At 37.5% G+C, this 25,249-nt stretch overlaps 1 protein-coding gene across 4 annotated transcripts in view; it reads left to right on the forward strand.

Moving 5' to 3' along the window:
* The window catches only part of LOC102094196 (N-acetylated-alpha-linked acidic dipeptidase 2), a 34,692-nt gene extending 9,807 nt beyond the window's left edge, over positions 1 to 24,885 (forward strand). For 2 of the 4 annotated variants that reach the window (XM_065035981.1, XM_021280137.2), the window contains 13 exons: positions 518 to 611; positions 893 to 991; positions 3,233 to 3,318; positions 3,908 to 4,027; positions 4,467 to 4,549; positions 7,274 to 7,337; positions 10,343 to 10,410; positions 14,810 to 14,901; positions 16,330 to 16,420; positions 17,050 to 17,314; positions 20,512 to 20,593; positions 21,487 to 21,579; positions 23,718 to 24,146. In XM_065035981.1, the coding sequence (XP_064892053.1) occupies positions 518 to 611; positions 893 to 991; positions 3,233 to 3,318; positions 3,908 to 4,027; positions 4,467 to 4,549; positions 7,274 to 7,337; positions 10,343 to 10,410; positions 14,810 to 14,901; positions 16,330 to 16,420; positions 17,050 to 17,314; positions 20,512 to 20,593; positions 21,487 to 21,579; positions 23,718 to 23,907 (1,427 nt within the window). In that variant the 3' untranslated portion in view covers positions 23,908 to 24,146. Of the gene's footprint in view, positions 1 to 517; positions 612 to 892; positions 992 to 3,232; positions 3,319 to 3,907; positions 4,028 to 4,466; positions 4,550 to 7,273; positions 7,338 to 10,342; positions 10,411 to 14,809; positions 14,902 to 16,329; positions 16,421 to 17,049; positions 17,315 to 20,511; positions 20,594 to 21,486; positions 21,580 to 23,717 lie in introns of all 4 variants that reach the window. The other 2 variants (XM_005512947.3, XM_065036072.1) reach the window with 2 other exon arrangements.
* Positions 24,886 to 25,249: the final 364 nt, after the last annotated feature.

The raw sequence follows: 25,249 nt of genomic DNA on the forward strand, positions 1-25,249 counted from the left end.
ACAGGGGTGCTTCTGCAAAGCTCAGTGGCTCCTGTGATCATTGTTGGGGACATAAGACAACACCATACTGAAAAAAAAGATAGATTGTGTGTGCCTGGCCCAACCAGATTTGGCAAAATATTGACTGTCTTTGACCTAGGTAAATGCATATGTGCATGTTCTCTACAGCTTGTAAACAGGCTGCACAGGGGCCGTCTTCGCCTCACACACCAGCTTGGTTGCCCCCCAGTCACCTTGGAGGAGATGTAATCGTATGGATGGACAGCAAATCTAACCTTGCATCAAACATAGGGTCTTCTGTTACACAGCTGGGCAGATACACTATAGGGTTTGTGGCTCTGTCATCACATTTTGGTTTCCTAGAAACAGCATCTGAGAAATGAGCTAAGAATTAAAAGAAAAAAAAAAGTCATGCATGCTTGTGGCTACTGTGTGGCTGCATTGTTTAAATGTATTTCCAGTTTGGTGCAACTTGCTAAGAATGCTATAAACTTGACATTTTGTTCTGGTTTCTCAGAGTACACTTTCAGGTATAAAGTTAATGAAGGTGTAGGGATTCCCAAAATCCCAGTTCATCCCATTGGATATCATGATGCAGAAGTGTTATTACGGTGAGTATACATATGACCTCCTCACTAGAAGTCAGTATTCAAAAATGTGCAGCAAAATCTTTTATACTACGATGGTAAGATCTATGCTGTTACTTGTATTTGTGGTTCTTTTGTAGTAGTGTGTACTCCAGAAAATGTGAAAAATCCAAAGCAACCTGTTTGTGGCAAAATGTTTTTAAGAGCTTTAGATACTCACCTTGGTTTAAGTGCAGTAATCATTAAGGGAATTTAAGGTTTTAGCCTACTAGTCAACTACATTTATCTTGCTTTTCATTTGCCAGTGCAATGGGAGGACGTGCAGCTCCAGACAGCAGCTGGAAGGGAAGTCTCAATGTGCCATATAACATAGGGCCAGGATTTGCAGGGAACTCTTCTACAAGGTCTGTTTTAATGTTTTTCTATTTATAAAATATTGCAAAAAAAATCTCAACAAGAAAAAGACTGTGAAACAATACATCTAAAGATCTTCTAGAAAAATTTACTTTCTTCTGAGTGGGCAACACTTGGTGCTAGCTTTTAGAATTTGAAAATAAATTATCAAAACTATGTTTTTTCTCAGTGTCCCCACTGTCAGTGGATATACAGATTCACAGGGCATAGGTCCAGCCCTTTCATTCTAACTTTAATCATTACATTAAGGTTCTGACATTGTTTTACTGGTCCTTTTAAAGATGGCTAGGTATCAGTAAGTAGACATGTTATAATACTGTTGAATTAACCCTAAACTTCCTCCTCCAAGCTTTGGTCTTTCTTTTCTGTTTCTGGTGACCGAGGGGACAATAGAACAACTGGCTTCTAACAGTCAAATGGAGAAGGACTGATAATTCAGTAGTTTTCTTCTACGCATGTTTCCCTTGTCCACTGGAAGCCTCATGGTGTTTCTGTGAACTCCAATCTATGAAGGTTGTCAATGACTTGGGAGTCATAGAATCATAGAACCATTTAGGTTGGAAGAGACCCTCAAGGTCATCAAGTCCAACCATAACCTAACATTGGCACTAAACCACATCCCTAAGAACCTCATCTATACATCTTTTAAACACCTCCAGGGATGGTGACTCCACCAGTTCACTAGGCAGGATGGAAGAGCCCAAAGCACATATATCTTATTAATTTGTTTGGGAGGAACTGGCCTTTCACCAGTTGGATTAGCGATACCGTGTTTGTGGTTTACGTTTTTCAGCTCCAACAGAGAAATACAGCTGTCCACATCTCCAGCACTAGCAGAGTCACTGTCTAGCAGACTAAGCCACGTAAAAACTGTATTTAGCTATCAGTAACTGACCACCAGGGACTGTCATAGCATTCTTTGTTGTTTATAGCTGATAAACTGCAATAGATAAAGCTAAAGATCACATTTCTATCACTTCTTCACTTAAAAATACTTTCAGTTTACATGATATATTCTATGAGGTTTGGTAGTGAATGAACAATGAACAGGGTGTAATATAATTATCACAAATTATCACTCCTGCAAAACAAGAGTATGTCTGAATATATAATTTTTTAAAGACTTAATTGATCATTATTCTTTTCAACTCTGCTTTACCACTAGCTGAAAATGAATAAAGTAGGCATAAATAAGTAAGAAAACACATCTGACGTAAATAAGATGCTGTTCGGAATATCTTGAAGAGCAACAGTGAGAAAAGAAACAACATGATTCACCCCGAAAACTTATACATAGGAAATATTTTTGAATACACTATTTAGTATCTTCCTGCTTGATAGGCTAACCCTTTTTGTAAATATGGGCTAATTCTACATATACTTCTTCCTCAGAGTGCCTCAATATCAAAATGAACGTTGGGTCTAGGCAGAATGACACTTGCCCATGGAAAGTGTGCAAGTAAATGCATGCTCAAGGCACTGGTGTCAGTTATTTTCTGGGCAGAGCTCCAGTAGCTGTCCTGAAGTGGGTTTTGATTTTGACAGCTATGCAGATTTGCTGCTGAAAAGATGACTTCAAATCTGAAACTCTTGGTGTTTTGCCAGACACACAAAAAAGCATTGTTTGATGCTTGCTTTCTTGTACAGGTTAAGAGGGACTGAATACTACATTATTTTTAGCTCTCCTAATACCTCCTAATTGCCTTGTTTTTTATAAAATTTCACAAGTGGATTTTGCTGGGTGTGGGAAGGATGGAGATTTCAATTTATTCGTGGATGAATATTTCTAATGAGTTTCTCTCCAAGTTCTATCCTATTACACTGAATTGTACTACAAAACCAAAATGTATTCTTTATAAGAACATATATATCTACAATTATAATTTTCATCGAAATGTAAATGTATTTTTAACTACTGTATGTGCTTTTCAGTTTACTCCTCTAATACACAATTATCCAATTGACTCCCATAAATAACAATTCAATAAATTCTGTAAATGTTTGAAAGTTTATAGATTGACCCACTTCATAGGGTTGTTCCTAAGAAGTCTTTCTGTCAGTAGGTTAATCTGAGAAAAAAATGGGACACTGATATAGCATGACAGGTTAGATCAGTGCTGAACACACAAAGCAGAACAGAAGCACGAACTTTACGGCTTACAAGCTATTTTGTTGCATTTTTATTGCCTTTTCTTTCAGAAATGGTTTCTTCATATTGCTTTTCATTTCAGAAAAGTCAGAATGCATGTTCATACAAACAATAAAATAGCACGAATTTACAACGTCATTGGCATCCTCAGAGGAGCTGTAGAACCAGGTGAGCATCAGCTGCTTGAGGATTTTAATTCCTTCTTTATTTTGTGTTTGGTGAAATTGTTCTCATGTTGCAAGAAACTTCAAGTTTTTCAGATAATCAGAAGATATGGAATCTGAGAAACCTTTAATAGTTGTCCTGTCCCTCCCTACACTATTTTTCATTGTCATTTACAATAATATATTTGAATAGGAATGCTAGAATGACAGAAGTCAGAGAATTTTTTTAGAACACCTGTCATTTTACAGTAGTTTTCCCCTTATATCATTCATACATTTTGCCTTTGCAAAAATTAACACAATGCAAAGTACAGAAACTAGTGATGATTTGGGAACTCAGTGTTGATATTCAGCAGCAAGCCATATACATGGAAGATTTTAAAATGGAAAAATAATGTATTAAATATTTCTTGTCTTCATTTACATACTTCAGTAGAGTAAGTGAAGGACTGCAGATTACCTTAAACATAAATTTTTAACACGGGTATAAAACTTCATATTTCATTAGACACAAGTAGTTGTGCAATCGGAGGAACTATAAGCAACCTAACTGCATTTTTAATTAAGGTTTGATATTTTGTGTTTGTTTCCAGACAGATATATTATTTTAGGAGGTCATAGAGACTCTTGGGTATTTGGTGGTATCGATCCAACTACAGGTGCAGCTGTTCTGCAAGAGGTTGTACGGAGTTTTGGTAAAATGAAGATGGAAGGTAACTTACTACAGACATAAAATGATAGATATGAAAAATGACAGCTTTGAGGAACTTTATTGAATGTTCTCATAAGAAGTTGTTTTAACTTTTTGCCTCTACAGAAAGTTGTATTCCTCATTGTGAAAGATGCACATTCATTGAAGTGATGCATAGGTAGCATTGCATCTTAGTTGACTGAGTTTATTCCCTTGTGTCTCTCATCAGTGTAATAGTACCCTCTTAGTTGTGTGCAATGAAAATATTGCATTAACTAGAAATGCTTCTGCAATAATATGTTCCTCTAAGGAGTTTAAAGAGGAAACTTTTTTTTTTTTTTTTTTTGTTTACTGCTATATCAATTAAGTGCTATTTTTTAAAGTTATTTCAATTAACTATGACCTTTCACTAGACTTTCTAACTTTAAGTTGAATTCTCAAGTTTAACTCTGTGATTGCAGGTTGGAGACCCAAGCGAACTATTATTTTTGCTAGCTGGGATGCAGAAGAATTTGGGTTGTTGGGTTCTACAGAATGGGCTGAGGTAAATAAAAAATATTGTAAAGAAAACGAAGGTTGAAAGTCTGTTGCAGGCAGCTGCATTACCCAGGTATCTATTCCTAGGCCGCAATCAATAGCTTCAAGGTAAAATTGAAACACAACAGACTCCTTCATGTGCTGTGAGGCCCTCATATATTTATACAAATTACCTACCTAACTTCTTACAACAGTAACTCTTCTAAGATTTAAATATCTACTTTGATTCAAAGCTAATGTCCCTCAGTTGTCTCTATGTGGAAATCTATGCCTTCATTTAATAGAATGTTAGCATTTTATATGACCTCAATTGCTTCATTTTCTAACTTTATATTTGAGAAATTCCTTAGTTTCTATAAGCTGAAGTCCAGATCATATACCTATGATCCATAAGCACACCAAGCCCTGTGCATGGAAATTAACCCTTCTGGGTAAATAAAAGAGTGGGTATTCTTTGAATGAATAGTTCCAAATTCCTGTGAAACTTCCATTATTGTAGACCGTCAGGGGCAAGACAATCAATTAAGCTGGTAATGTGGTCCCTGACTACATTCCTACCTGATAGAATGTTGTTGTGAAATTCAGAAATGTGGTTCTGAATGTTTTTCTCTTCCTTTCCCTGCTGAGCATGGTCAGTTCTTAGCCCTGTAAATGGATTTGTTCGGCGCCACCCCACACCCAAGAAATATAGGTCTTACCGGAGTTTTCATTGCTTTGTCTGTAAAATCCAAAATCCAAATTAGAAATAGAGCAGGCAAAAAACTGTTTGAAGAAACACATTTCTGCTGAACTGTGTCAATTTATTAGTACTGAATGGTTTAACAGAAATGTGTTGTCTCGCTCTTCGGTTAGAATTTTTACTAGGTTATATTTAAGTATGCAGATAGAGTTTTCAAAACTGCAAAATAGAATATTTTAATCTTTTAGTTTATTGGCATGTATTGCAGTAAACCACAAAATAACATAGCAAAATGACACGTGTCAGAGGAGGGAATAGAACCAGAGGAATGTTCCCAAACACTAAAGGAATATCGTTCTTCTTCTAACAAAGCTGAGATTTCTGTTCCTTTGGATTGCACTAATTCTTTCTCCCATAAATTGGTTTCCAGCTGGTACAGACTCTCTGCACCTTATTCATGCTATATGGGACATCGCATGAAGAAAATATAATTTAAATTATCATCATTTACTGAGAGATTTTAAAAGGCTGACATTAACATTTAATCCCACCTGTACTCTACTGGTGACGTAATTACACTGTATATAAAACTTTGTGATTTCTTTCCCTGTGTATCTGTGCACGTATTTAACTGCTGTCAAGAAAAAACACACAATTGTTTTAACTATAAGGTATATGAAACAATGACACTTAAATGATTAATTTATCTTAAGCAAGTTGTGAATAAATTAGTTCTTTATATATTTGATTTGTTCACATATTCCTACTGCTGCTCTGTAGTGTTTTTTGTTTAATAATTTAGTATCTAGTAATCTATCATCCGTTATTTCACAAAACGTCAGCTGTACTAGATTAGAAAGCCATGAGCACAATTTATATTAGAACCTCAATGTTTTTATATTATTGTTTTCCTGATTTATCTTGATGGTGCACATTCCTTCTCTTTGACACCTAAATTAGATTCAGTTTCTCTAGAGACATTCCTCACAGCTTACTTTTATGTTTTCTGCAGCTGCCAGATCTGTCATCTATTAAATCTTGAGGAAAATTAACCCACTGTGTTCATTGTTTTCTGTGCAACAGAAAGACTCTGAAACTGTGGCAACATCCTTTTGTTACATAGACAATCTCCATTGCTCATAAATGAAGGAATTTCTTGATGTCGTGAATATGCTTTTGCATATATACATGTGTATGCATGCACAGGCCCGCTCCCTCCCTTTGAATTCTTTTGCAGAACCTCCTCTTAATGTTTGTTTTAAAGATACCAGTTTATTTATGAAGTGATCAATTACTGATCCAATTTTTAGTTCATATGATTTACAAATGATTAGTTGGGTTGTAAATTGAATGAATCAAGTAACAATTGCTAACCTAATTAGAATATCTATCACAAAGCCAAGACTTAGCAAAATACCACTTACTGATTAGAATATCAATTTCAAACATAATTGCTAGTTTGCAAAAAAATTAAGCATGCGTTTCTGTGTATATTTAGCAAGAAAACAATGCTTGGTTGTCTCAAAACAGTCAGGCAGATTCATTTGAATAGGAAATGTCAGTGCTTTGACTCATTGCTCCTTTTTCGAAGAGTGTAAAAATGACAGCAATACTCAGTTTATCAGTGTTAAAACTGAGTTCTGTGCTGGGAGCTCATATGAATAACTAGGGACTGAAAGCATGGAAGAATCCTGGCTGACCTTACAGTCACATGTTGCATTTCAAAATGCACTGCAAGTGCACAGTTAAAACACGTGTATAACCTCAATTTACCCTGTTAAAATGCTCTTCGGTAATTTTCATGCTCCGTCTTGCTACTGTGTGATGCAGCAGGCAGCACCTACATTTTGTGGATGTTTTCCACAATAAATTAAGTCCCAGAAAGCAGGAGTGAATTTCACATGCTCAAGCATTAACATAATTAGTAAGGTACCTGGTGCTACTCATCCTGATAGGGTTCTTACAGGTAATGCTCTAAAAAGCAGTACCCTTAACATGCTCTTAATTAAATGTCATTAAATGAAAGCAATAATTACACTTTTACAACCCCAGGAAAATGCCAGAGTCCTTCAGGAACGGGCAGTTGCTTACATCAACACAGATTCTTCCATAGAAGGTGTGTCTTTTATTTTTAAACTTGCTTTACTTCACATATGTTGATTTTAATAGTTCACTGTGTATTATTTATTGCATCCAGAGCTGGCAAACTTAATATGGATAATGTGATGTTCAGAATAAATGTAGCAAATAGAGAATTGAGTGAAGAGAAAGGAAAATTTATATTCTCATGTTGCTTTCTTGTTGCAATTAGCACCATCCATGAGCTGCAGTCAATGTGTCTGGAGTCCTGAACGTCCCCTCTGGAGGAGTTCAGTATTTTTGCTAATGAACTGAGTGGTCTGAATGTTAAACTCTGGTTTAACTGCATTAGCTTTAATTTACAATTACACTTTTAATGTAAGGTTGTTACTACTTCTGTTTGTGGCTCCAGCTCCTTTTTCTGTGTAATTATAATATTTTGGGACACTATAATTTATTGGGACGTTATAATTTATTACAATCTCAATGTAATTTGTGTTGAAACCTTAGGCTTACATTTTGTGGGAAGTCATTTTTTGTGCTTTAGGCCATTTTGGTTGCCTTTGCTCATTGCTATGAGCAGGGTCAATATTCAGAGAGTAACTTACGTATTATGGCAGGGCTTTCCTAGAAAATCACACATTGAAGAGTGTTTCACAAAAAACTGATCCACCATTATCTAATTTACCATGCCCTTCAGATTCAGAGAAGAATCTGGCATACAGGAGCACTGCTTAGAAACTGGACTTTGAATGTTTAGTCCAACATTATGACCTAAAGCACAAAATCCTGCTGAAATTATATTGAGCTTTATTACAAAAGGATGTCATTTACTGTTGCCTATGCTGATATAATAGTCAGTAGAGTCCTGTGAAGATGTCCTGCATCATAACCTTAGTTATTAAGGGCATTTTCCCATGTCAAACCCAACTTATTTGGGCTTACTGTGTATGAATAAAATGGATATCAACAGGCATATTTAAGGACTCTTTTTATTCCTGTCAGATGAAAGTTTTGTCTGTCACAAAAGGAATGGAAAGAAAGAAAAGCCAAACCCAGTTTCTAAATGCTCAGTTGGACCTGTGGTGTAGGGAGGGTTAGAGCTGTTCCTTCAATTATGCAGCTTACATGCCGTGTAAAAAGCAGAGCAGAATTTCACGGCTAGAAGATCTCACAAGTGAAATAATAGCTTTACAACTGCTCCATGTTCTCAGCATGGATTGTAACACATATTTTTCAGTTGTTTTGCAGCCAACATGCTGCCTTAACAATTTTCTTCCAAATCTTGATTATTCAAACATGTCTCTCGCTTTATGCATTAAAGAAAATGTGAAAGTAAAACCACTGGAAAAGAAATATGTAATAAGGAAAGGAACACAAGATTCAGTGTACTGTTTTAAGTATCAGGAACGTCTTCCATCTGACTGAGCATCGAAATCCTCTGTAGAGCCATAGAATCCACGTACTCCGCCTCTTACTTTGTTTATCATCATACATTCTCCATGGCACTTCTTATGCCACATTTTGGACATCAGATTATTTTTATTCATTGTCCTTTAGCAATTAAAAAAATAATAGTGGGTCATGCTTTTTAGCACTTTTCTTACTTTAATTTCTAGTTCTCCAATACAGAGTCTCCTTGGAAATGGTAACATTATCTAGTATTTTTTCCATCATCGTGGTGTTTTCTGTAGTTGTCAGTCTGGTCATTTTGTGAGTACAAAATGTGCAAAGGATGATCCAAAGGTCTAAAGCTGTATCAAACTCAACAGTGTTACCTGAAAGCTTATGTTTTATTAATATTATGTCAAAGCCTCCTCATCCCTCATAGCCTCTTTGTAGTTCTCTGTATTTGAGGGCAGAGCTGTTTGCCCAGCTGAGTTCTGGTGGCTGTAGTCCATACAGAAGAATGCTTCACACTCCTGCTTGCCTCAGAAGTGCTGATAGCTTCTTTAACGATGGGGCTCTTGCTGTTGTAACTGACTACTTTGGGATGAGATACTTACCTAGATGAATATTTCGGTAGCTGAAAGGGGCCTATAAGAAAGATGGGGACAGACTTTTTAGCAGGGCCTGTTACAACAGGACAAGGGGTGATGGTTTTAAACTAAAGAAGGGGAGATTCAAGCCAGACATGAGGAAGAAAGTTTTTACACTGAGGGTGGTGAAACCCTGTCCCAGGTTGGCCAGAGAGGTGGTGGATGCCCCATCCCTGGAGACATCCCAGGCCAGGCTGGACAGGGATCTGAGCAACCTGATCTGGGTGAAGACGTTCCTGGTCATGGCAGGGGTGGGACTGGGTGAGCTGTTAAGGTTCCTTCCAACCCAAACTATTCTATGATTCAATATAGCCTGAAGGTTGTATGGAAACCTAACAGATGTAAAATGCAGAAGCCATTGTGTGGTGGTAAAAGGGAAGGTTTAGGAGACAACAGATGAAAACAATGCTCTGCATCTTTGTTGCCTCCTATTTGGGTGGTACTTAGTTCTGAAATATAAAATCCCAAATGTCTTGCAAGTCACTTACTCAGAAGATGACCTGTCTTTCAGATACAGTCTGCAAAAACATTGAAAAAGCTTTCTATGTGATAAGTGAAGAAGCAGCTACATTGCAAGGCTTATTTAAAAGTCTTGCAGGGAATGTATCTTTCCTCCTACACAGCTCCTTAAGACACTAACTTTAAATTTAGCATCCTACAAAAAGCAGGATGTTACTATTGCCTTCTGTTTGATACAAGCTTCAGGGGCATATGAGTGATAAGGGCTTGTAACTAGTGACAGTTAGTTGAGAATAGTTTAGAACTATTGGAATGCTTAATTACTTGACTGTGTATGTACTATAACCAATACATCATTGTCATATAGTAGCAGTAGCTCAGGCAATGTCACAAAGTAGTCTTTCTGTATATATTCCAAGTCAAGACCTAAATTCTTACCCTAGAGTTAATATGTTTAAGAAAGGACTGCAGGGTTTAATCCATTAAGAAGATAATGCCATTGGTGCATGAAGGGAAAATTTCCTAGTCTTTGTTTCATTTTCAGGTAACTACACATTAAGAGTTGACTGCACCCCCCTTCTCTACAAACTGGTGTATAATCTGACAAAAGAGGTACAGAAACAGAATGTCTATTATTTGTGGCTAAGAATGTAAACTGCAAGTTTATTGGATAAAATTGGATAATTAATAGTATTGGATTTATCTTATCAGTGTTCTGGAAGCATCTTGATCCCACCAAAATCAATAGCAAAACATCCCATCAGTGATACAGAGTCCGGGCTCTCAAGTTCCTCAGTATTCTTAGAAAGGCTGAAATGTGTCATGAACATAAATGGAATATAATTTGTAATACATAGTAAAAATAATAAAACAGTTGAGTAAGACCAATTTTCTAAAATGATAACCATTCAAGGTAATGAATTACATTTTCAATTTCCATTTCATGTGCAAAAGAGAACATGTTCAATTTCACATCGGCTAGCTATCATTTTCTCTCTATCTGTTCCCCTTGAAACTCCTTCATGTCTCACCGAGCCCCTGAAATACTGTGATAAATATTGAAGTATTGAGTGGGTTTTGTAATAGGCCAGATGTATGAATTTGCATGATTACAAGTAGTCTAATCATGTCTCCTTTGCTTTCACCTCTCAGGATGAATTATCGTAAGACTGAAAGATTGCAATCCGGTAAAGCATGTAACATCATTGACCATATATGACGAGTTAACCAGATTAGACACCTAGCATGAGCCACTGTCACCATCTGGTTTCATCTCCATTAACAGAAGACACCTCTGTCTGACTTAAGCAACAAAGGCTTCCTTTAAAGGCAATAGGTAGAAATAGGTACCTTAGGATGAGATTCATTTGACCAAATGTGGTTGTCTACTCTTGTACATACAGAACTCTCAAGCTATTTTTTCCCCTGATATTAAGGGAACCCAGGTGACTTGGTCCAGTGTAAAAATCTGTACTGTAATGAAATTTGGTAGGATGACTCCAGCTATTAGATCCCATTAGATGCATTTATCCTCCGTTATTTTCAAATGCAGTACACTTTCTTTTAACATTGGAACTGCCATGGATTGAATCTGGGGCAATTTATTTATGCTATTAACATGTTTTTCTTTTATTTTCTACATTTTATTTTCTTATCAGCTCTTTTTACCTTCCTCTTTCTTCCTTGCTGGGGAAGAATCTGTGCTTGTTCAAACATAAGCTGTGACTCTTCACATACTGAGGGCATTGTGTTTCACCTATAAAAATTTCTATGTCCTTAGTGCTGCAGGGCCCTGGATAAAATAATTTACCTTCTGTCTGCAGCAAGACTCTTACCCAGGGATCCATTTTTTTCCGCAAAACACAAACAAACTAAAACAATGTTTTAGGCTAAAAATAATGCCTCACTCTTGATCTTATGTCAACTATTGAACTAATGCTGGGTTTGAGTAGAAATCTTCCATTAAAGTATCATACGAAGTGCTTGAGACTGACATTTTTAAAAAAATTTTCCTGTTCAATGTTATTTAAGCTTTTAACAGCAGATGCATAATATAAACACTAGAAGCATGACAACTATTCCATAATTCCATGCTGTTTCCTTGCTAAAAAGGTCTTAGAAGAGCTTCATAGCTTAAGTTGTAAAGGCGATTAGAAAGTCGTCAGTGAAAAGTATATTTCTTGAGCTCCTTAAAGCCATTGTTGGAACATCTTAGATTTTTTTTTTTCTTTTTACCTTGTTATAGACAAAACCCACGACTACTTTTTCTTTTCTGTTATTCCACAGAGCGGGATTCTGCAACAACATTCTCATTCTCTGCTGTTCTCTGCTTTCTGTACAGATTTGAAGAGTGCTTTCCCCAGTTTTACCATATTGTCCTTGTCCAAAGAATCTCATCTGCCATCCTTTTTTCCTTTGTATTCTTTTTTTTCCACTGTCTTGCTGAATAAATCTCAGGTGCTCCTTGCTATATTTTTCTAAAAGAATGTTTTCCTCTTTTTTTCACTGCTAAACCCAGGACCACCTCTCGTCTTTTTGAAAAATAAAATCGTGGTTCAATTTTACAGTGATTCAACATTGTAGTTTTGATTTCCAAACCATCTTTCATTTACCAGTATGACGTGCCATGATTGACCTCCAGTGATTCATAAATCACAAGCTGTGAAACCTTTCTCTAGAACATTTAAACTCTTTTGAACTTTTCTGTAAGATTGTTCATATACATTGTTGGAATTTTCTCAAGGAAAAAGATGTTTTGATGCACTCTTGGATACAAGTCAGGGATACCAAAAGACTTTTGCTGACGGACCGCTTCTAACTAATATAACTTTTTGTTAGCATAGAAACATGTATTCAGATGCCTGATAGACTCTACAGAAATGTGACGCATCTTTAGCTTGGCTGACTGCTTCTAGCATCATAGAATAAAAATCATTTAAGGGTTCAAACATCTTTAGACAAAGACTACAATCTCTACCTTTGCTAATTGGTTGTGTCTTTTCCACTAATCTTAATAAAATAACACCCTAACTTCTTTAAGGGCTACAAAGACTAAGGGAGAGTGATTATATTCTAGGTTTTGCTATTTTAACTGCGATGCATTTGGTTTTGGATGATGCTGGGAAGCTAGATGTACACATCAAAGCCTCAACCCATTAAGCCTTTGCATACCCTGGTTGTTAGTTTCTTGAAGAGGAAAAGTGAGAAGTCCTGTGCACCTCAGGAGTTCTGCTTAATTTTTGGCAACAGTATAAATGTGACTGAAATGATCCCTGTGCTTTGCACTTGGCTTTTGCATGGGATTGAATTTCATTTGGACAGCCAAGTGTGTGAAAGAACATTAGTGCAGATGTGGGTGATTATGCATGTCCATAAGAAAGTTATTTCTGTTCATGTTAAAGAGTCCAACATCCAACTATCTAACATCCTAACATCTCTTTGCTCTTCTTGTTTTTCAGTGATCTGCTTCTCACCAAAAAATTCTAATGTACACATGTACACATCTTTCAAGGAGCTCTGCATTTAAGTGTGGTCCTCAGCATATAGATGGGACATTTAGCAGTTGACAGTCTGTTTTGGTCCTGCTCTATTGCCAGGCTTTAGACATTGGGTCACCACCAGCCAGTGTCAGCTCCAGTTGCCCTGTTCTGCTCATCACTTCTTATTTTTATTTATACATAAAGAATACTGCATCTTCCCTTGTGGTAGCAGTAAGCTTATGCTGATTCTAGATGTGGATCTAAGGGCACATAGTGTTTCACGGGGCTCTCAGTGTGGTACAAAAAGGTTGGCCAATGGTTTTGATGTAAACAGAACAGTCAGAATAACACCTCTGCCAGAGCATGGAGTGCTTTTACTCCCATATGTCAGAGTTAAATTTGCTCTTATTAATGTGCCTTTTTCAGTTTAGCCCTAGAACTTGAACAAAGTGCCCTGAAACTGACAGCAGCCAAGCAGTTACTGCACAAAGTCATTTTTTCTGCCGGCTGCTGATGTATCTCAGAGGTCAAAACACCTTGGATTTCCAGTTTGTAGTCTGCGTATTTTTCAATGCAGAATTTAAGTCTCAAAAATCTTGTATCTGGCCATGAACATTTATCCTCTGTATTTTGGAAAAAAAAAAATAAAAAAAAATCCCAATCCTCTGCACATCATAACCGTTCTTATACTTAAAGGACCATGTCTATTAAAGATTGCGTAAGTGTGGATGGAGACCGGGGCTTGAGTCTTGGTTTATTTTTCCCTCTGCCACAAGTTTTCTTAGAGCTTTCATATTTTTACTTTCACAGTTTTACCAGCTGTATGATAGCTATACTAATACTTACCTTTTCCATCCAGGTTACATAGCTTTTGGATTTTCTTTTTAAGGCAAGGGTGGGACCTACAGTTGTACATTCAGTGTTTCGCACAGCGGTGCTCCAGTCTCGGTTGAGTCCCCTTGGCACTGCTGTGATATAGTTAATGACTGGTTTTGATCCTTCCTTCTACCACAATTCTTTTGTACCCTTCCTGTAGCAAAAAGCAGTCAAATTCCAGGCTCAGCCTCTTGAGAGAATACTGCTGCTGTATGAGGCAAACCTCCACAGGGTTAGGGCTGTCATCTCCCTTTTCCTGCTGAAAGGAAAGCAGCTGGGGCATCCTGGATGCTGGAGGAGCTCCATAGTGATGTATATACTGTTGTGTGTGTACGTACACAGTGCTATAATAAGGTAGTAAGAAGCCCTAGAAATCCCCAGGGATCCTCTTCCCTCAGAAGTGGGTGAACTCCAGCTGTTCTCCTCGAGTTTTTCATCTCCTTTCCCCACAGTCTGTGGTCGGTTCCAAGTGCCCGTTAGATGCTTTTCACGACTGGGATCCATACATGTATGTAACAAATATATAGTGTAGGTGTACTTCCCTGCATACAGCAATGTTGCTGATTAAGAATGCTGCAGATTTCTGTAAAAGTCCGCTTTGATAATAAATTGAGCTAGAGGTACTTCCAATGAGATTGTAATATTTTCCTCTCCAGATTTTAAGCCCTGATGAGGGTTATGAAAATAAGTCTCTTTATGAGAGCTGGCTTGAGAAAGATCCTGCAATTGAAAACAATAGCTATCCCAGGTAAGTTATTAATCTGCTTTTTATTTCCAAATATTTTCATCATATCATAGCATGGCTACTCTCCAGAATTTTTCAAGATGTGCTACTAATGACAGCAATACAAAACTTTTTAGTGCGAGGTGACTCTCTAGCAATATCTTTCAAAGTAACATAAAATAAAATTTTATGCCTTTTCTTTTTTAATGGTGCTGACATCTATGCCTGCTGTAAAATGGAATCTCACACTTTTAAAAGGCCTTTTATTAGCAAAAATGCAATTTGGAAAGCAATCAAAAAAGAACAGGGTGGGGAAAGAATTCAAAATACAGTTTAGTCTCCCTGCTAGATGAGACAATATCAAAATTGTTAGGATAAGCAAATGCTCAGTTGAAAGAAACTGCCTAGAGCGGTAATTAAAAAGCTCTCACGATACATATTGTTTGATTATGCAATGGATGTAAATGTAATACATTACAAAGCTATATATGAGGGTGTTAAATCTTCATATTTTAAAGTATTAGAACTCCAAAACGCTGCTTGGGCCTGTAATTCATAGGGCTAAATCTTATTCACAACATGGCAAAACTACCCCTTTGTGTGATTTTGGCCATGTATTACCCCATTTTGCATGTATTACCCCATCTTTCAGCATCTGATGAATTTCTAGATTCATCAGACACTCAGAGATTTCTTCCTTTTGAAAAAGCTACCAAATCTGATCTTTCTTTGTTGCTACAAATAGTTCCTTGCAGAAATTTATACTAAGAGAAGAACTTTAGCTGGAACAGAGGAAGCTTTTTTCTTTTCTAGCTAAGAAACACCAATTATTCACCAGGCTAGATATATAAACCTAAAACGTAATATAAAACTTAAAATAAATGTTTGAAAATAGTTAGAGTATTACATCTGTCTTTATTATAATTTTCTTTTCCTCTGTCTTGCTACACCTACCCAGCAGATGGCAATATTTGCTTGTAAGTAACAAATACTAATTGTGTCTTCTGCAGTGGAAATTGTTTATCAGTCTTTGATTCTACTGTGGAATATGCTGAGGCTATAAACACATCTGTCTTTACATATATTGCTGCCCAATTCATATTAGTTTGGAAATAAATGGTGGATGTTTGAAGATTGAAGAGACATGTCTGATACAATTATACGGCTCTTGTGCATAACATGTACGTTCTTTTTTAAAAGTGGTCACTGTCATGATCAGGATTGCTACTGTTAAAAGATCTTCCTAGCAGTATTTAATACTGAATTAGTGTGGTGGAATAATATGTTAGAGCAATTTAGTCTTACCACTCAGTCTCTGATCTTACTAATGTCCCTGATGTGCCTTCCAGAAGAACTGGCCTCCATTTCTTTGAAAAATCTGCATATGGCATAAATTAATTCCATTCTATAAAGTAAGTGCTCTCACTAAGATGTTGTCTTTTCCACACGTAGAATAAACAAACTGGGATCAGGCAGTGATTTTGAAGCTTACTTTCAGCGGCTGGGAATTGCGTCAGGCAGAGTCCGTTACACCAAGAACAGGGTAAGTCTTCCAGGTCGCTTGAAGAAGTTTGATAGTGCTGAGCAGTCACCTTTTAAAAGCATTTATTTGTAATTCATAAAATCATTGACTGGTTTGTATATCAGTGCCTTTAAAAAAAAAAAATGTAGCAAGAAACCTAAATGTTTGAAGACTAGAACACATTACAGTGATGTGTATATTCTATAGGCTGTCAAGTTCACTTGAAGATATTTATAGAATCTGATTGGAGGTATATATTTAATTCCACCATACTCTTAGTAACCCCCTTAATATACAAATCATTCTGATTTTGTTCAGAAGTGACTATGCAAGATGAAAGGGGGCCATGATTGAGGATTTCTGCTATCCAAAGCCACAAACTGTTCTCACTTTCAGTGGAGGCAATCTCTGTACAATGGACCTGAAGGCAGGTCTGTGTGGACAGGGAGAAGGAACGGTCTGTGGATTTCGGTTGTTTCAGTTTCCTAAAATGAACACACAAAAATGGAAGGATGGTAAATTGTGTTTCGCAGCAAATAGCTTTTTTAATTTGGGAACTGTGCAAAACATCATAGTCATTAAGTGATCAATACGTCCCTTAACTGCAGTTAGAATCCAGGGCACTGACAAATTTGCTTGCTCTGTTTCAGAAAACAGACAAATTCAGCAATTATCCTGTTTATCACACCGTGTATGAGACCTTTGAGTTAGTGGAAAGATTTTATGACCCCACCTTCAAGAAACAGCTAACAATTGCCCAGTTACGAGGCAAACTGGTTTATGAACTGGCAGACTCCCAGGTCATTCCATTCGACTGTAGAGATTATGGAGAAGCCTTAAAAGGATACAGCAATAGAATTTATATATTGGCCAAGAAACATGAAGAACAGCTGAAAACTTACAAAGTATCATTTGGTGAGTAATAATCACAAGAGCATTTCTGAAGTGCATTAATTAGAGTTATGCATGGGCACATTATATCTGTTGTAGCTCTGAAACTGAATTCCTTACTTTTGTGTTTCAATCATAATAAAGAGCATCTAATTTTTTTCTGAACATAACACAGGTTTAATACATTATTGCCTAGATGAGAGAGTTACAACAATTTTTCATGCATATTATTAATTGTGGGCATTATTACAGTGCTTATGAGCAGTCAGGGACCACAATCAAACGTGTAACAAAGAGATAGCTCAGCCTGCTCCTCACTTTCTCGCTTAAAAAAAGAAGACAAGTTAAATGTTTGTGTCAAGTGCCTGGAACTTGAGAAACAGAGGTGCCCACTCCTCCTCAGCCAAAGATCTCATCCAACCCTGTAAAACTTGCTCACCGTCGGTCTCAGTGCCTGGCTACCACTTTTAAACAACAGGAACAGTTCTCTTAACACTTCTGCATAAATATATCAATTTATTGAGCAGTTGAACACATTGCAACGAAGCGTATAGAGAGGGTGTGAAGCAGCAGAGTGCTCTGGTCCCCAGGCTGGGACAGCTTCCACAGTCAGAGTCTTTCTCTCCTTCTCTCTGTACCAAGGAGGACCTTCAGTCAGTCCTAACTCACTTGCCATCTGGTGGACCCATGGTTTAGAGGCATAAATGAGCTTTTTGGAGATGCAGGACTCTTTTGGGTTGTGCAAAACCTTAGAAGTAGCTCAACTCAAATGCTCATTTGGGAGGAACTAAAAAAGACTTCTAAACTTTCGTATAATGGCTTAGGTGGACTATTACAGACCGTTTCTTCTAGTCCCTAATATTCTGTGCTCCTTCGATTTTGAAAAGATGCACTTTTTTTGCAAAAAGGCCACTCATGACAGAGGAAGCCTTGTGTGATGGATCATCTTGTCTGAGATTTTTGCATAGCACAAGGATTTATTTCAATATGTTCTTGCACCATATCTTGTAAGGAGACATCAAACCCTTTATTTCTTTTTGCAGTGCTAGAACATCTACCAAAATTTCCGTGAAGTCATTTATTTTCATTTTTTGAGTTTCTTTCTCATTTCAGATTAGAAGGTGCCCAAACTACCTTCTGACCAATGCATCTGTTTTTGTTCTGAGATTCTTCTTTTTTATTTTTTCCCAAAATATGACTTTGCCCTCTCTTTAATATCTTTATAGATGTGTCATTTTGACTATTTTTTCGCAAAGCATTTTCTTCAGTCTTTTCATGGCTCTTATCTGATGTCTGATCAGTTTTGAATTATTTCTTGAATAAAACAAAAAATTTTAATTTTTGGTTTTTTGCACCATACTGAATTAAAATATATATAGGAGGTTTATACAATAGTGTGAAAATTAAAATTCATTTCAGTCAGCACTTTCGTAGGATTGCCTATTGACAACACTGAATGTCAGAACCTTGATCATTAAGCCTGAATAAATCACGTAACTGCCTTTCAAATAATAGATTAAGGTTTTTATTTGCCTTTGAATTCACATTTCAGCTGTTCCTCTGCAACAATGGGGGCTGGGAATTCTTCTTCATTAAATATGTGCTTGTAGTTATATGTTAGCAGGAGCAAAGGTTTGCAGGGGAAGAAAATATGTTTTGATAGAAACTGAACAGTTTGATAGCACTGAACAGTTAGGCAACATAAGAACCAATTCTCTTATATATTTTCAGATGACCTTTCTTATTTTCTCTCAAATCCCCTCCTACTGCTTCTGGAATATAATCTGTTGCCATGATATAGCCATGATGTCAGCACAGCAGAACTCTGTCCTCTGGCAAACTTATAACTATGGACACGGCATAAATTCTCACCCTCAGAAAGTGGCATGGGTCTGTCTATACTGCAGTCCATAAACAGGTTCCATACATAAAATCTCTGCCTCTAATTATGTAAATGGAACAAAAATGTTAATACAAGAATAGGGGAGTGTAGGCTGGTGATGAATAAATAAGTTTGCTTGAAATAGAAGAACAAACAAGACTGCGAAACAGCTTTCAGTAGGAGTCCTGGGAAGAGAAAGCCTCTCACAATAAATAGTGTCATAAATCATCTACAGAAAGCCTATCACATTAAAATAGTGCAATAAATTTATAAACAGTGAAGGGCTATAATTGCCAGCAGAGGATGAGATTTAGGTGATGACCTAATCTTATGCCCTGAGAGGATATTCTGTTTTATCTGGAGCACAAGTCTGATGAGGAGCAGCCGAGAGAACTGGGGCTGTTTATCCTGGAGAACAGGAGGCTGAGGGGAGACCTTATCACTGTCTGCAACTGCCTGAAAGGAGGTTGTAGCATGGAGGGGGTTGGTCTCTTCTCGCAAGTAACAAGTGATAGGATGAGTGGAAGTGACCTCAAGTTGCACCAAGGGAAGCTCAGATTGGATATTAGGAAAAATTTATTCACAGAAAGGGTTGTCAGGCATTGGAATAGACTGTTCACAGCAGTGGTTGAGTCATACTTTAAAAGACGTGTAGATGAGGTTCTTAGGGACATGGTTTAGTGACAGTGTCAGGTTAACAGTTGGACTTGGTGATCTTGAGAGTCTTTTCCAACAAAAATGATTCTATGATTCTATGATCTAAAGTTTTCTGAAACTTGTGGGCAAAATGTACAAGTTGTAAACCTTCCTTCTTTGTAGATTAGTTGAATTTTGGTAAGGCCAGAAGTTCTTCACCTCGTAACATCCATCTTTTACTTATTCTACAAAAAGGAGTTATATAAATTGATACTTTTCCCAGGTCTGCACTAAATAGACCCTTCCACAGAAAAATCAACACAGCTGATACTGTCATTGAAAGAAAGGTCTGCTGCTGCTTTGGCTAAATTATTCCACATGGCCTGGACCTACTGCATCCCTTTGTTAAAAGGAACCTGCAGAGTTCTCTGCAATGCCAAACAGTCTTTTCCTTGCCAACTGATGAAAGCTTTATCAAGAGCTCTGCTTTATTGTTGGTCTTGTTGCACAATGTCTTTGTCTATTTCTTCTCATAATGAGCTCTTTAAAGTCTGCACTAGGGAAACCAATGAGTTATGGAAAGACAACAAAATTAATGCAATTATATCAGCAAAACAAACATAGTTTTTCTCCCGCTGGTCAGCTTAAATGTATATTGGGATTACCAGATGCCCTGAAGTTCACAAAGTCCTTCATTTTGTAGATCCTCTTTTTTCAGCTGTGGTGAACTTCTCAAAGGCTGCTGCTGAATTTCACAGGAGACTTGAACAAGTTGACAAGAAAGAGTAAGTCTGAAAAAAAATTTATGTATCTATATCTACCTATCTATCTAGATACATATGTATATCTGCCTTAGGTATCCAAGTTGGCAGTTCTTTCTTTCTGGTAGCTATACAAGGAGTCTCTCTAATTAGTGTAGAATAGACCCCTTGAACTCAGAGACAGGCAATAGCTGCTAAGATGAATTCCTGTGATTAATAGCAACAGCTCTAGAGCTTATTACTAGTATCAGCTTGCCATTAAAATTAGTGTAATGCGTGGAAAGGCAGGTAGCAGTGAAGGTTTGACTGTGCTCTGTATTTAGACAGCTACATTGCAGATGTTGCAGGTGATGCCAGATTTGGTACTTTCAGCACACCTCAAGGTGACAGGATGACACTTCAGAGTAGCTAAGATATCCCTATGATGCTCACGAACCCGGGGGCCCTACGGGACTCCTGTGCACCTGATACGGTACCAGCTAGTTGTGTTTAGGCAACTGAATCCTGTCCTTTCTGTTTTACTGTATAGATTAGGGAAAGAGTTTGGACACTTAGCTTATGAGTAGACACCAAAATCTAGCTGTCTTCATCTTGACCTAAACCTCAGCCTTCCTTTTCCCTGCTGATAAGTGAGATCTTTCCAGTGCTGTTTAATACTAAGCAAGTATCGGACACTCTCATAAAGTCTCCCATTTTATTGTGTATAGTGTGAAATCTTGTAGTTGAGTTTCTATGCACAGAAATCCTACTGCATTAATATAACATGTATTAAATATCTCCATTTGCAAACCCTCATCTTTTTGAAAACTGTAGACAATCTTGGTCATTTTTCTGTCCAAACAAGAGGAAAAGTGTTTAAATGAAACTGAGGATCCTGTTTCCTCATTGTGCGCAATGTCTGTCTCTCTTTTTTGCAGCCCGGTTGCAGTGCGGATCATGAATGATCAGCTGATGCTTATAGAAAGAGCTTTCATTGATCCTCTTGGCTTACCAGGAAGGCAGTTTTACAGGTGAGGCTACAAGTTTCTTCATCAGCATTCTAAGGCGCTATATTTCTGCAGGTGAACCCCACCTTATCTGACTGGTCAGTTGAATTGCTGTAGAGGCCTCATATATGAATTACAGCTAAAGAGATTGGTTTAGGTACAACCCAGTGAGTAGCGGACTTTGTTTATAATCCCCAAGGAAAACTCCTGGGCTGTACCAGTCTTGTTGTGTTTAATTCCGGTTCTTGGGTCTGGCACTGTTTTTATTAGCAATTGTACTCTAAGACTTTTATTTCCAGGTGTGTGGTTCTACTTCTGCTACCATTCGCTCTTTTAAAACTGTACAAACTGAGGATCGAGTGCAGAATCAACTATGGAAAGAAGGCAGAAATGAGGGTAGAAGGGGAGGAAAAGAGATGTGTAGTGAGGGCCAGGTGTAGTGAGGGTCAGGTGAGGAGAGAAGTCTTGAAGAGATTGCCTGGAGAGTGACTTTTGAACACAGGTTAAATAAAGGCCCATGAACTGTGCTGCAGAGATCTGTCTGTCCCAGTTTTGTCTGCTTTTATATATGCTCCATTAACTTAAATAATTAATTAGCTATTCCTGAACACAATGTTCAGTGCACCACAATGCCCTTTATAGAAACCCGGTTCATTTATCAGTAACACTTGACAAGCAGCTGGCTTCCAGTGTCAGGTGTGTGACTACCTCACTTTACTCTCAATAACCCCCTTTTGCTATGGACGGGGCATACCTGATTGAGTGATTGACAGCTTCCACACCAAACCAGAAGTCCCTCGGGCAGGTAGAATTGACAATCACACTTCCATCCTGCTAGGATAAACTGTTGTTCACACTTTGGGAAGAATGAAGTGGTTGTTTTGGTCAGTTCTTCATGTTGAGTGTTACATATCATTTAGAGGTGTCTGGACTTTTTTTTTTTTTTTAATTTGCTTGCATTTATTAATGTAGTTTCAGTGTTTATTTTAATTTGTGATGACTATTTCCCAAGCTACAAATGTGCTTTGATGCTTCATATGAACAAAATCAATTTAAAAGCAGATCTGCAGCTATTCATTGAGAGAAAAAGACCACCAACAAATGAAATTAGTACTTTTGTGTAGTTCTGTTCCAATATGGTCACTTTTTCTCTGAAGAATTCATGCTTTGCTCAAGAACTCTCCCAGAGATTTTTTTTATCCCCTCTTTTCACATTGATTTCCCAGATCCCTGGACCATCATTCAACTGCTTAGTTATTTTTGAGGTTTCCATTCCTCTTCTCATTGTACATTCATGACTAGCTTTATTCCCTGTTCCAGACTGCCACATTAGCTCAACAGACGTGCTTAATTCCCATTTAAAAAAAAAAAAAATTAACACGGTTTGATGCTTAATTAGACAAAGAAACTGTCTCTTCCCAAGGAGAAGGCTACCTGGCCCAAATCTGTGCCCTTTCCCATACATTTCACCCTTGGGGCTGCTTCCTCTTGTCCTTTCAAAGACAGGTACAGGTAGATTTCCTGTGCATTTAGTAAATTCTGATCTTCACAGGATTCATAGCTGCTTTATGTAGCACTCTGTCACGGGGGCACCCAAAAGTCAATTTAAGCAGGCAAAAAGCTCCAAACAGATTTTATTCTAACCAGAAGCCTTTAGCAGAAAACCAACTACAAACAGAGTTTATCCAAAATTATTCAGCACTCTGATAACATTATACAACACAGGTTTGGATACTAGTTAGGAGGGCAATTACTACACAACCAACTCAAACTCAGGAGCTCAGATGCCAGAACTCTAGAGTGATGATTCAAAATGCACATCTCATTCTGTTACAAAGGGGGGACTCTGAAGGGTACCCAGATCACTTACCAGGTTGGCAAGGTGTCTCAGTCCCTGGGGAATGTTCCTTAGATGGTCAGTCTAAGGAGGAGAGGCTATGATTGCAGACCTGGTGTGTACAACCAAGATGTGTAGGCAAGGACAGGCACTGTAGGACACAAAATATACTAAAGAGCCATCAGCTGCCCTATGGAAAGTTCCAGGCTTCACTGGGGATTGTGCAACTGCCACACACACACATACAATTCCCCACAATAAACATACACACTGTTAATGATTATTTTATTTAGAATATCTATATGTTTTTCTTGTTTCCCGCCAGACACGTCATCTTTGCTCCGAGCAGTCACAACAAGTACGCTGGAGAGTCCTTCCCGGGGATCTATGATGCCATGTTTGATATTGAAAGCAAAACAGACCAGCACAGAGCCTGGGAAGAAGTAAAGAGGCAGATTTCCATTGCTGCCTTCACTGTGCAGGCAGCTGCGGGGACACTGGAAGAAGTAGCATAGGGTGATGACTTCAAAATCCATCAAAGAACTCCTGAGCTAGAAATTGCCACTCCTCTGACACTGATGAAAGAACAGCTCTAGATAGAAGCAAATTTGGGGGTGGGGAAAAGGAAGAATCGGTTCCCAATGAGAATTTTCTGAAAGATCTGACAATTTTGAGGACTCATTATTTTGGATGTACAATTACAAAACCAGTTATTTGCATGTTACTGGTAAATCTTGTCTGTAGCAGTGATCAACAGCACATATTCCATGAGAAAAAACCTATAACACAGCTCAGCACATGCATTTTCATATATTTTTCTTGTTCTGATAATTGCTTTTATGAGACACAAAAGGCATTCTCTGTATTTTAGAATCTATTCTGTAGGACTGGTGAGTGCTCATTGTACTGATTTGCTTTCTTTTCCTGAAAAAAATAAAATACTGTCCCTCCTGCTAATTGCCCAAACAGTACTAGCCATTCTTAATAATCAAATAAATAGCTGATTATATGCAGAAATCCAATAGTTTTCTCAAGGAGTGACTATCCATCCCTCTGAAGCACACTGTGCATCTCTCTCCTTTATTTGCACTTTGGAATATACAGATTGTGGGGACAACCAAAAGCTGACCTCTCTGCTCCTTTTGGTACTTTCATTAGTCCCAACCCATGACAGCTTTTGTTCCTGTTTTTCTGGGAGATCTCTTTCATGAAGAAGTCTTCTTCCAACTGGTGAGGTAGAGGATGTTGTCACTATTGACTATTGACGTTATTCTGTCTTCAGATGAGACCTGAAGAAAGTTTCCCATCAGGAGCTGCATGTATATTCAAAGAGAAACTGAAATGTATGAGAAGGGTAATTATTAAAACTGTTTAATTTGTAAAAAAAAATAAATATATATATATATAAATTCTTGCTTCACTTGTCCTTTAAATGTACTTCTCATCTACATGCTTTCCAACTAATAAAATTGCTAGAATTTTATTAAATCACATTCCAGTTTGTGGCAGCTGATATTAACCAATTTATTCTCTTATGAAAAATATACTACAGCTTTTCTCACAACCATAAATTGCACCAGGTTGTGGGAGTAAAATCTTCTATTTTTTTTTTATGAAGACTAGAACAGATGTGATACTAAAAAAACAGAATTAGAAAAACAGGACAGAAGATATAACAATTGCTAGGCTACGGAAAGAGTTGTTTTGATCTCGGATGCCTTGACTTCAGAAAAGAGAACCAAAAATCACTGTAGTTCAGTCCTTTGGGAAGTTCATTTGGGGGTTAATATGTCACCAAGAAGAAAGGTTTTAATTGGCATCACTTCCAGTACACTTCTGAAAGATGAAGGACAAGGT

This window comes from Columba livia, chromosome 1 (genome assembly GCF_036013475.1).
Source record: "Columba livia isolate bColLiv1 breed racing homer chromosome 1, bColLiv1.pat.W.v2, whole genome shotgun sequence".
In the NCBI taxonomy this organism is placed as follows: domain Eukaryota; kingdom Metazoa; phylum Chordata; class Aves; order Columbiformes; family Columbidae; genus Columba; species Columba livia.